This window comes from Chamaea fasciata, unplaced genomic scaffold (genome assembly GCF_029207755.1).
Source record: "Chamaea fasciata isolate MVZ Bird 193981 ecotype frontalis unplaced genomic scaffold, bChaFas1.0.hap1 SCAF_1, whole genome shotgun sequence".
NCBI lineage: Eukaryota > Metazoa > Chordata > Aves > Passeriformes > Sylviidae > Chamaea > Chamaea fasciata.
In genome coordinates, this window is record NW_027094086.1 from 131403244 (window position 1) to 131415544 (window position 12301).

The 12301-nt window shown below is 39.3% G+C and overlaps 1 protein-coding gene across 1 annotated transcript in view; it reads right to left on the bottom strand.

The window, feature by feature from the left end:
• Positions 1 to 838: 838 nt before the first annotated feature.
• ZNF804B (zinc finger protein 804B) overlaps positions 839 to 12301 on the bottom strand; it is a 224211-nt gene continuing 212748 nt past the window's right edge. Inside the window, exons 3-4 of the mRNA XM_066187688.1 lie at positions 7113 to 7243; positions 839 to 4526 (exon numbers count right to left, since the gene is read on the bottom strand). Coding sequence (XP_066043785.1) covers positions 839 to 4526; positions 7113 to 7243 — 3819 coding nt within the window. The remainder of the gene's footprint in view (positions 4527 to 7112; positions 7244 to 12301) is intronic.

Sequence of the window (12301 nt, forward strand, 5' to 3'; positions counted from 1 at the left end):
GGTAGGTTCAAAGCCAGCACTGGCTTCTTGGAGATTCTGGGCTGCTGTGGCTCACCCCAACACGCTCTGTGACACAGCCACAGACAGGCAGTGCCAAAGAACTTGGCCTCTTGGTGAACCTGCTTGGATGCTTGGGTCAGAGAGAAAACAGGCAGCCTGCTTCTGCCAGTGCAGAGCTCCCTATGCTAAGGGAATATTATGTTATGTACCCGTAGCCTGACTACAGACCCTTTACACTGTCCAAGCAACATATGCAGGGATGAAATCACTAAAGTATCTTCAAGATGTTGTTGTGATCCTCGTTTTCTGGTGTTAGCTCACCACCCCTCCCTCTGAGCCTCCTCAGTTTACTTTGGCCAGGAGACAGTCCCTGGGTTTGCTGCTCCCAAATACCTTATTTTTTGCTCAGTCTAAAATACCTTAACCAAACCAGGCACTGTTTCATATACAAATGCAGAAATCAGATCTTTGAGGTGTGTCAAGATTGCTCAACCTTAAACTGTGCTACTTTAAATCAGTGTCGATATTGATCCCATTTTGTCTGTGTGCTGCGGTCCCATTCCTACTGACTTCACTTCAAGCTATTCTTTTTAAACATTCTGTAGAATGACACTGGCCACCCATCCTTCTTGTGATAGTATCACGAAAGGCTTTAAAGTAGCTTTTCCTCAGTGATACAAGAATAAAATCAACATTCATATGCTGTCAGATTGCGGACTTTAAAATCTTTGCAGTTGTGCTCTTAGCAAAACATTAGATTTCCCCTCTGACATGATTGAATGCTGAATGCTTTATTTTATTTAAATTTGGGGTTGGAGCCATCGTGAAATTATTTGGGCTAGTTTAAGTAGCTAGAAATGCTGAAAACTTCTTTCGCTGTAGGTAACTGTTGGGTCTGGATAGAACAAGAATAGTGATGGGGCTCTTGCTCTTGCAGAAAGGGGTGTACTAGATGATTTGGGTGTATAGCAGAAGGTGTGGCTGTGTGCAGGTGTGGTGTAAATAAGGCTGGGATGTATGCAGCGTGTGGCAGTGCAGGGAAGGTCAGTGGGGAAGGGTGGAGGGGAGTGGCAGAAACCAAGTGCAGCGGGTGTCCTGTCAGCAAAGCAGGGTGGGTGGGAATAAGGGCTGGTGCTAATGGGGAAAGGGATATGGGGACAAAATGTGACTGAGAGAGGGGGTGGTGGGGCGCCAGGGAGACATGGCTGCTGTGGGAGTGCACAGATGCTGAGACAGCAAAGCGTTGCAGCAGCGTGTGGTGGATGGTGGTGACAGTGGCCTGCTGCTGAATAGGGAGGGCAGGAACTGCTGGTGTTGCAGAGAAGGCAGCTGGTCCTGGGGCAGGCAAAACTTTCAGATGTTTTGCCAGAAGTTGTTTCTGCATGTGCTGCTGGGCTTGCAGCTGCAGCAACCTGTATTTGTCTACTTCTTCTGGTGTAAATGTGATAGGCTGCTGTGTTAAAGGAGGGGAGGTGGGTTTACTGTACACTTCTAGGTCATTTTGTGTGTCACCATTCTTCTGCATAGCATTGCCACAAAAAGAGTCTGAACTGCCTTCCGCCCGGTTCAGGTCCATGTTTACATCGTATAGTTCTTCTTTGGTCTCTGTTGAATTAACAACAGAATATCTATTAAAGGGAAAAGCACCGGGGAAATCATTTGGTACTGGATCACAGCTTTGTATAAAGGGCTGCATTTCACTAATGAAGAAATTGGTTTGTTCCTTTATTGCTGTGTTCCTTTTTATGCTTGGGCTCTGATAGCCTGTTTCAATTTGAATTATGTCTTTAAGAACACAATGATCATAATCAGTTCCAGGTGAAAGTGTAATGTTAGTAATCTCTGATTCTTCAGAGTTGTTTTTCTTCTCACTGTTTTCCAACGAACTGATTTCATTATGTCCCATGTCATTTTTACCTATGCTTAGAACTTTCTCTGGTGCAGGTAACATTGCAATGTCATCTATTGATGATGAAAACTGAAGAGCAAAGTGACCTTGTGAGTGATCCTTGAATTCTATCCCACTGCTGGTTGAAAATCTCTCTGAATCACACATTTTTGCCTGGGTTTTCTTAGACTGCACTCTTTCTAAAAGTAACTTGGCTGTCATTGACTTTCTTTTTCCACATATGTCTTTTTCCAGGTTTTTGGAAGAGCAGGTGGCAAAGTTTTTAGACTGATTATTCACATTTGGAGAGTTGGAATGTGCAGTTTCAGCTTTTCCTGGTTCAGCATTAGAACCTCTCTCAACATCATCTTTTGTCTTGTTGTCACAGTTGTCAGTCTCTTTTGAGAAGGATCCCGAACTGCTGCGTCTTGATATTCTGCTGCTAGATGATCTTTCACTGCTTCTTGAATCACTGGTGGAACCACTTTTGGATTTGTGATAGCTTCTACTCCTACTATGAGCTTTGCCAAAATGCTGATGTCTACATCTCCTGTGTTTTGACCTGTCTCTGCTTTGTAAAACTTTATGTCTTGAACATCTTCCATATTTAATTGTGCCACTCTGAATACAGTTTCTAGTTCTGTGACTTCTACTATGACAAAGATAATCCTCGTCTGTATCATCAGAAGTGAAAATACACTTGTGCTTTCTGTGTTTACATTTGTGCCTTTCATCTGTCTTGCTTTTTCTTTTACAACAACAAAGCAAATTATTTCTTCTGTGATTGTTTGATGTGGGACTCATGTAGCTCATGTAGCTACTCGTACTGCTAACTGAAGTGTCAGAATAGCTGGAATGTCTGCCTGATGAGGAATTTTGAGGAGATGGGAATCTCCAGCATCTTGTGTAACTTCCACACCCTTCATTATCTGAATACCTGCTGTTTGAACTGGATTTACAACTAAAGAAACTTCCACTAGAGTCTTTTCCACTGTCACTTATGTCACTGCTGCAACTGGCCACATCTTGAAGGGGTCTGGAGTAATTTTGGTTCTCATATCTTTCTTCAGAATCAATTGAATGGCATTTTGCAGATTTAGATTTTTTAATCCTAGACATAAAAGCAGAAAGGGAAATGCTGTCGTTTCTAATGTTCTGAGTTTTTCTTTCACAGCCATGGAAATGATGCTTTAAAGGTCTTCTCAGTGTTGTTGTATAAAGACTTTTTTCTGTCACATAATCCTTTTGTGAGACATCAAGGTAAGCAGGCACTTTGGGTATATTTTCATTCAAATAATCTGCAATGCATTTTTGACCATTTTCATTCATTTCTTTCCCTATGTCTGACTCAGCTTTTTGCTTGGCCTTTCTTGGGTTTAGGGACCCTTTCATCTTCTTTGGTTTCAACAACTGATTATCTTGTCCATTTGACATTTGCTTGTGTTTTATTAAACCTGAGGGTTCATATTCATCTGCAGTCTTATTTTTAGAAAGCTCTTTACAGCTTGTTTTGTTTATTCCATGCTGTGTACTCTCCCTGTGATTTAAAGAGAGTCTGAAGTCAAAATACAATGGATTACAGCCATATGAAATACAGGGCTCAGTTTTTGTAAACAGAAGTAATTCTGTGGGCCACTGCAGAGCGGTGGTGCCATCTTTGCTCACTACATGGAGGAAAGGCAATGCCTGAGGCTTAACTTCTTTAACCGTGGTCTCCTTTGCAAGCGTTTCCATATTCTCATCTGTGGTTTCTGTAATCTCCAAAGATCTTTCTCTTTTTATTACTCCAGGACTGTCATTAATGTTGCTTGAACAGGTCAGCTCAGGTGTTGGCTGTCGTGGGAGCTCAGATAACTGGTCAGGCCGGTGGGCATTGCTGTGCTTGTAGGTATTCAGCTGCGTACAAAAATTTCTAGCTTGGCGTGAAATTGAAATGGGAGTTTCTAAGAATTGTTCAGATTCATTCAGTTTGCTCTCTTGCTCTGTTTCTCTCAGTGAAGCAGAAAAATTCAAATTTGAAAGTGGTATTTTGACTTTAGAAAATGAAGGACTAGCTCTAAATTTTTCTTCTGATTCCCTATCACTACTTTTATCATTTTCCTTCAACATTTTAGGTTTTGCAGCTACATGACTTGATGCACTGCTATCCAAATCCATTTGGTCTTGTGTAATAGGTGACTCTTCATCCAAACTTCCTTTCAGTTGTTCCTCCAAAAGTGTGACAGAATGACAACCTTCAATAGTTTGCTTTTTTTTATGGCTGGGGGACTCACTACAATCATTTCCTTCTTCAGAGTTCTCACTGAAGACTGATGCTGAGGACTCAAGCTTCAAAGGGACTTTTTTAGAGAATGAAAAAGACACTCCTGCCCTTTGAGAGGTATTGTTGCTATCTGGGAACATTTGTGACATGTGATTTCCAAGTGCATGGTGTCTTTCAGTTGGGGCATGGTGCCTGCTGATAATAAGTTGCTGTTTCTCTAGTATGCTTTTGGAGAAACCTTGTCCTTCACTTGTGATGGTTCTTTGAGAACTTGCTGTGAACTTGCTGCCCTTGCACAGGAAAATGCCATCTGGTGATTGCTGCTTTTCCAGGACTAATCGGGGGGCTTTAAGCAGTGGTCCACTCCCAGTGATGCTTTAAAGTTAAAAAAAAAATTAAAAACAAAAACAAAAACAAAAACAAAAGAAAACTGTATTAAGTAACCAAGTTATGACAGAGCTTGCATTGGACAATGTCTGTCTGGCAAAGGAGGGTGTCAATCAATTTCTTACAAGGTAAAGCTAAGTTTCAACAGGGTAAATGTGCAATTTATCATCAGTTTGGGCTTCTATATGGGCAAGACTGTCTTTACACATAGAAAATTACATGTTTTAATGTCAGCACATGAATGTTCTTTTTCAGTTATGCCCATGTACAAGCAGAACAAATATTGTTTTTACTCTGAATTTATATTTAGGGGAACATAATTTGTGGTATGTCTTGGTTTTCCGAAAGGCCTCTGCAAAGGAAATTGTACCATGTTCAAAAAGAGATGCTTCCACCTGAAGCATCTGCAAAATCAAACTCTAGAAGAGAAAGAGAAACATTCTGCTTGCTTAGGGAAGACTTTGGTTTTTTGACCTTTTTAAGAGTAGATTCTTATTTTATCATTAAATTATTCCACAATAAATGACTTTGAAAACTTTCAAAGAGATATTCATACTAAAACTGCCAGCAAACATTAGTGGGGAAAAAAACCCCCGCAACTTTACCGGTCTCATTATCAACCGTGATTTGACTTACTTTACCACATTTTCTGTGTTTTGCTTCCATTAATTACATTATTCCTCTTTTCAAAATATCTCAGATTTTAAATGTGATTTAGTTTCTTGTAATTAAAAAAAAAATTACCTATTCTAGGGCCTTAACAAAAATGGTAAACCACTGATTTCTTGAAACAGATAATTAACCGAGACTGAAATGACTGTTGCCATTTTCCATTAAAGATGTGACATAAATAGCCACCATAAAAGTGTTTTTCCAAGATATATTTAAAGCACACATTTTATCATACTAATTATCTACATTTGCTATCAATGTGGTACGACAGTACACTAACAAAAAAAACCTGTAAACAGATTAAATAAAGAATTTGATAAAAAATATAAAAAAATTAATTAAATGTAAATAAATTAAAACTGTTAGATCTGCATATAAGCTATCTATAATTGGCAATCATGTTTTATAAATGCTATAAAAATACATTGATCTTCAACAAGGGGAAAGACAGAAAGACTCCCTGGAGTAGGGTCAACTCATAATATGAGAATATGTGTGCATTTCAGAGAATATATTTGCATTTGCCAGAAATTCAGCATCAGAAGATACAAATTAAGCCCTACTTGTATGTTAAGAACAAAGTATCTCTTGGAGAAGTCATATAAAGAAATCCTTTTCAAAGTCTTCTTAGAAGAGCAAAATAAAATTTTTCTGTGCACAAGATGAACAATAATTTTGTTGTCAGATTGAATTAGCTTGTTGTGAGGAACTGTGTTTGAACCTGAGAGACAGTACTCAGGGACGGTAACAATTGTACGTGTGTAGACTTCTGCTTACAAGGGCTGACCTTCTGTCTTTCCCAAGCAATTGGGAATGCTACCCCTCCACCAAAATCCTGGCACTCAGCCTCCCCTGAGCCTATTAGTGATTACAGGGAGGAATAGCAAGCTCTTTCTTTCTACACTCTATGCAAAATATTGTAGACTCCTGGCTCTTTCTAAAAGTAAACCTGCTGTTTCCCTCCCAGATTCGTTCTGGCTTTCCTATTATCACCGACATTATCAGTCTATCTGAGGCTGCATCTTCAAGTGCGTGGGCATAGAGGAAGCTTCCCACAGGCAGTTACATTTGTTTCAGCAGATTTGTATGAAAATGGAGTCGTAATCATAAAAATGATATATTAGCACTAAACTGTTATATGTCAGCCGATTGCTCAAAAGCAATTACATGGGCCAAAATGAGTTTGTAATAAACTCTGAATGCTATTATTTCCAGGGTACAGTAGTCTTCAGATGAATTTAAAACAATGCCAGTTTATCTATGTGATTAACTCGTTGTGGTCATAGATTAATATAAACAATTGGTCTGATGGCAATCTATTCTACTGAAGCATTTGGCGTAATTAAATGAAGGAGACTTCTTAAATTTAAAGGTTTACTACTGCAATCTTTGTCCTCTGTCTTGATATTAATCAATAGAGCTAACAGTGTTACACCAACTTAATTCAGTTAATTACTTGTTTTTCATTTGAATGATCCTACCGAAAAACTGACGAAAAAATCCCAGTACACTAGAAGTAGTAAAAATTGTTCACAAAGGGTTTATCCTCTCCCATTAACTTACAATCAAATGTTGAGACAGTCACACTAATCTCTTCGGATCAGTTTGGATAAGGTAAAATGGTGACATTATAAAAGTGTCCAAAACATTCCATTTAGAAGACATGACAATAACTGTCTACAGGAGAGAAAATGACAAACTTTCAAACAGCATGTAATTAAGTCAGAGGTTTTCAATGTATGGTTTGCAGAGCAGGATCATTTGGAATTGAAGACACCTGAAAACAGGTTACAGTACACACAGTCTCTGTATATTACATTGTGTAGGAGTAAAAATATTGCAATTTCTTCTGGAAAGGAGGAAAGAGGGCATTAAAACCTCATATGACTTTTAAAAACTTGCCATTCTGACTGCTTCCGTAACTCTGCAAGCTGGTGGAGTCGCTTGAGTGCCTTTTCCTGTTTCTTCTCATCTTTCCATGACTTTGAGGCCACATTTCGAGCAAATTCCCTTTGTTTTAAATCTTTCAATCTCTGTGTGAAAAGAATATAAACAGAAGGGATTAGAGATGTACACAGCAGATAAAGTTCCTCTTACTCAATTAATTCACTTTTCATGAAGTTATTATGTAAATGGAGAGTAAAAGTACACTTAAAATACTATAGTAGTGAGAAGAGACTGAAAATGTTATTTTTGCTTAATAAAACAGCATAATTTGCCCTCTGCTATTTATCTGATAAATGCCTACATATGAATGATAGCTTTTTTGGTTTCTTATGAATACACAAATGTTCTGTTGTGTACAAATACAGATACAAAACTAGAATCTATTTAATGAGGTCAACACTTTCTATTTAATTCATCCTGTTGAAATTTAAACCACAGATACATACTGGAATAACTCTGAGCTCCTGTGTGTAATATATTTTATAGTTCTCTACTTGCACATATATACACAGATGTGTGGGAACTTATCTATTGGTTTTGCTTCTTTTTAAGGCTGCATTATTTTCTCAAAGGAGAGAACCACTGTCTGAAATTTTGATCAGGAAACTCTTTTGTAGTTATTTTCACAATTTTTTAATCTCCTCACACATCTATAAATCAGGTAATTGCTGTTGGAGAGAGCAAATTTCTTTGCCTTTATTACATTTTTTTATTACCTGATTTTGCACTGCCAATAACACAAGGATAATGAAGGAGAAGACATAAACTAGAAAGTGTCAACAGCATCCTCTGCAAAAACAGTTGTCTCTGAGTTTGCTGTGCTCTCTAGGAGTGAACTAGCAAGTCACATCTAACCTAACCACTTCCCAGTTAAGATCTATGCTTCCATACTCCAGGGCAGAAACGCCTTCCTCCTTCCTCACTTCTCCAGTGTTTGGGGAAAAACGTTTACAAGCTGGGAGGGAGCTCAGGTGTATTCAGCCAGATGCTCAGACTGGAAGCTTTGAGGACCAGAACTGAAACTAAACTGCTGCATTCGCTTGCCCCTTGGTCCAGAGTTGGCTGCGGTCATCTGTGTAATTTAGAACTACTCTGGCAACACCATGAAATGCTAAATTTTCCATGGAGCATTTTTTTGCAAAGTAGACTTGAAGAAAGGTTTGGACATCACAGTCCTTTTTAAAACTGCTGCTCGTCTTTCAGCATCTATACCTACTTGACTGTCTACCAGCACCTGAAGATCAACATCCCAATCACCGCTGTTGTTTCACTGCAGCAGGGCCAAAAGATCAATGTGCATCAGTAGGATAAATTGAAAGCTGACCAAGCACTGTAAAAGCAAATACTGCTTTCTGCAGCTCAGGTATGGGGAGCAGTCTAGCCATGGCACAGAGCTGTACACTGGCCAACATGCACCTGCTTCTGAGAAACAGGGCTGGAGGCAAAGAGTCCTCAACTTGTAGAGGTCAAGAAAATTATAAATGCATGAAAGAACTGCTTTCTGGAGAGAGGTCTAGCTTTTGCCAATAGATTACGACAAAGCAAATGGATGAAAATCACCATCTGAAGAGATGACAGCTTCTTTTTTGTCCAGCTAAGATGAAAGAATCCAGTAAATGGCAATGACATAATATGACAGAGAGGCATGGAAAAACACTTGGTGGAAACAGGCCATACAAGGTCTGTGATTTCTTTCTGTGAGGAGTGCTGGAAAGCTGTAGTGAGCATCTCTCACCACTGTCACATCAGTTGTCCTTCAAATATGGGATGTTTTAAAAAGTCAGATAACATCTGTGAGAGAAAAATAAGTGCTGGGAGACTAAGAGTAGAAGTTTTTTGTTTGTTCTAGGTCTTTTGGACCCCAAGACATATCCTTTGAGCACTGATCTGGAGACAGGGAGACCTGGTCTGTCCACAAACCATCTGCTCAGGGAGCTTAAGATGGGTCTCTGGCTCTCAGCCACCCCCATGGTTTTTCACAGACACTCCCTGTTGGATGAGGATGAGAAAACCAGGAAGGTGCTCAAGAAACTGGTGAACCACCAACCCTCAGGGATCATCATGCTGCCTCGTCCCTGATGGAGGTTTAACCATTTCATCAGAACTATCTGCAGTCTGTCAAATCTGTATGTTTCTCCATAAAGTTTTTATCAGCCCCAACATCCAGCACTTCCTTGAACTAGGCTCTGAAAGAGGACAGCTGCAAAGTCCTCTTTAAAGCTCTTAGGTACCAGCTTCTTGGAAAGAAATGGTCACTCCACCATATGTTTAGGTCTTACCGGTCCCTTTATATGCCCTCTCTCAGTATTCATTTTTCTCCTGCCAGGCAAGTCACATAGCACTCCATTCCCTCAACCTCATTATCTGCAATTTACAGTCAAATGGACGAATGTGTAGGAAAATGTTACTTTTTGTTCAAGAAAGAAGCTTTTCAAATAATATATTAAAGCCAAAGCTGAAAAAAAGAACTCAGAGAATCTTCCCAGCACAAATCCAAGTGTTCTGTCACCTAGGTAATATTTACATGAGTATAGAGATATTTAAGCTGTAAAGATCCTATTCTCCACAGAAAAACATAGGTAGTCTTGAGCCTTATTAACATGTCTGATGTGAAGAAAGGGCAAACACATTTGAGAAATGCCCTTTAGGGCGGCTTGCTATGTTTAAGCTGTCACCATGAGCTGTTCAGCATCACACATAAGGCATTCATGAGGAAAAACAGAAACAGTTTCTGCCTGTCAAGGAAACAAAGAACAGTGTGAAACCGAGAACTGTGGAGCACAGTACTGAAAAGCAATGCCATTTCATTTCTTTGACAGTTAGGATGATAATCAAAAAAGCAAATGGACCAACACTAAGAATAGGAGTTCCAGCAGTATTTTTTGCTCTCTAATGGCATGCAGCATGTGTCAGAGAAGTAAAGAAAATGAAATGTAGGTAAGCATAGCAGAGAACTCATCAATTGGAGATGAAATCCAAGAAATCAAAAGCTCTACAGTCTGAGGAGAGAAAGGGCTCTCCCTGCACGTTCCCTCAGCAAAACAAAACAAAGCTGCACTGCCAAAGCTCTAGTTAGGAGTCATAATGAAATTTGTCAGCTATGTTGGATAGATCATGGGACTGCCTGCTGAACCTGCAAAGCCCTGGTTTTCTTCACTAATAACCTGTGCCAGACTCCTGACAAGCACACAGATATTTTTTGCAGGTGGGGTACAAGAGCACGCAATTGAGCAGCTATCTGAATGATAACCCCAAGTTCAGCGGACGTGCTTGAAAATTAACGTTGTTTTACACAGCAATTGCATTTTTCATATAATTAGGTACTTAACTGGGCATCCAAATACAGCCACATATAATAAAATATGATTTATTTAATATCTACCTTGTGGTTTGTACTTCACCTGCTACAAATATAGTTGTCATGCAATTATATTGCATTTTAAAACTCACATTCCATTCTTTCTAAGTTTTTTGTACATGTGTGTGGGGACATTTCCATATCTGAAAGTAAATCATCCCTTTTATTATAACCACCCACAGAGAGTATGAGAAGACTACAAAATAATGATTATTGTCATGGAAAAATTTACTTGTAGAACTGCTCTGAGTCCCATTGGCTCTTCTGTCTAAGACTCAGTCAAAAACTGCTGAATCTATGCTTTTCTTCCTATGAATCACCAAGGGATTTAAATGAGCTGCATCTTCAATACCTACTTTTGCTAGACATCAAATAACAGTAGTCAAATATTTGTAATTTAGCAGTTTTCCCCCATTCTTAATGTCTGGGGGGTTTTGTTCTTTTTAGATTGTTACTTTATTTGGGCCAGTACTTGCTTTGCACTGACCTGTGAGTACCTGAAGAATACTCTCTGCCGGCTGTATTTGCAGTACTGAGTTTGATTTCTATCCAAAGTTATGATCCTGATTTCTATTCTTCCCTGTGCAGGTGAGTGTTTGCCTGGATTTCTATTCTTCTGATCAACTTCAGATGCCTTTCTTCACAACCACTGGAAAGAAATAAGCACTTTAGGGACCTAATCACCTGTTTTAAAAGCAGCTGTCTAAAACAAGAAGGATAAAGTGAAATACAAAAGTACCTCTTTATTTTCATTGTGTACAGAGGTCATTAAAGGTGTCTATCTTAATTTCTACAGAGTGCTACTTTATGAAGGAGACACAGCTGACCTCCCAGCTAAGGTGCCTTTACACCAATGCACACAGCATGGGCAGCAAACTGGAGGAGCTGGATCCCACTGCCCTGCTAGAAAGTTGGGACGTAATTGCCATCACTGCAGCGTGGTGGGAGGAATCCAGGGTTTAGTCAACAGGCTCGCCTGAGAAACTGCTCTCTGGGACAAGGGAGCAGAACCAAGCTGGCAGATCTTTAAGAAAGTTACACCAATCCTTTGGTGTAAGAGGAAAGGAGAATGGCGTGGCTGAATCAAGACCTGCTGGTCAAATGAAGAGGCAAGAAGGAAATGGAAAGGTAGTCAAAGCAGGGACAAGTATCCTGGGAAGAGTACAGCGATGTTGCTCAGATGTAAGGATTGGTCAGGAAGACCAAGATACAGCTGGAGCTGTTCTTGGCAGAGGATGGAAAGAATAATAGGGAGAGCAGGAATGTCAGCCAAAAAATAAAAGTTAAAGAAAGCACACTGCCAAATAAAGAAAGTAAATGAGAGTGGTGAATTGGTAACAAATGAGGAGAAATTTGAGCTACACAACAAGTGCTTTGTCTCATTCTTAACTGCCAAGTGTGTCAATTTGAGGACCATAGGAGTATGGTATTGAGAGACAGTATTACTTCTCCTGAGTGTTCTGCCAGGCTCTATGCCATTTTATAGATTTCACAGGGGTTCTCAGTGGTAACTGCTTCAGATTCCAGGAAGAAGAACTGTTGTTGCAACTATACTGAGTAGCAAATCCTTTTCTTCTTTAAGTAGTGTAACTGCATGGATGTAAATAAAAGGCATTTTTGAGAAAAAAGTAATTTTCTATGTATTAATCTAGAAAATGTCATTTTAGTATAAATTAATATTTTTCCCCATTACAGTTAGAATATTTTTTTTCTGGAATACCATTCACAATGCACCCTCCAAACTACTCATTTGGCATTCCAGCCCCAGGTAAAAATGTATATAACA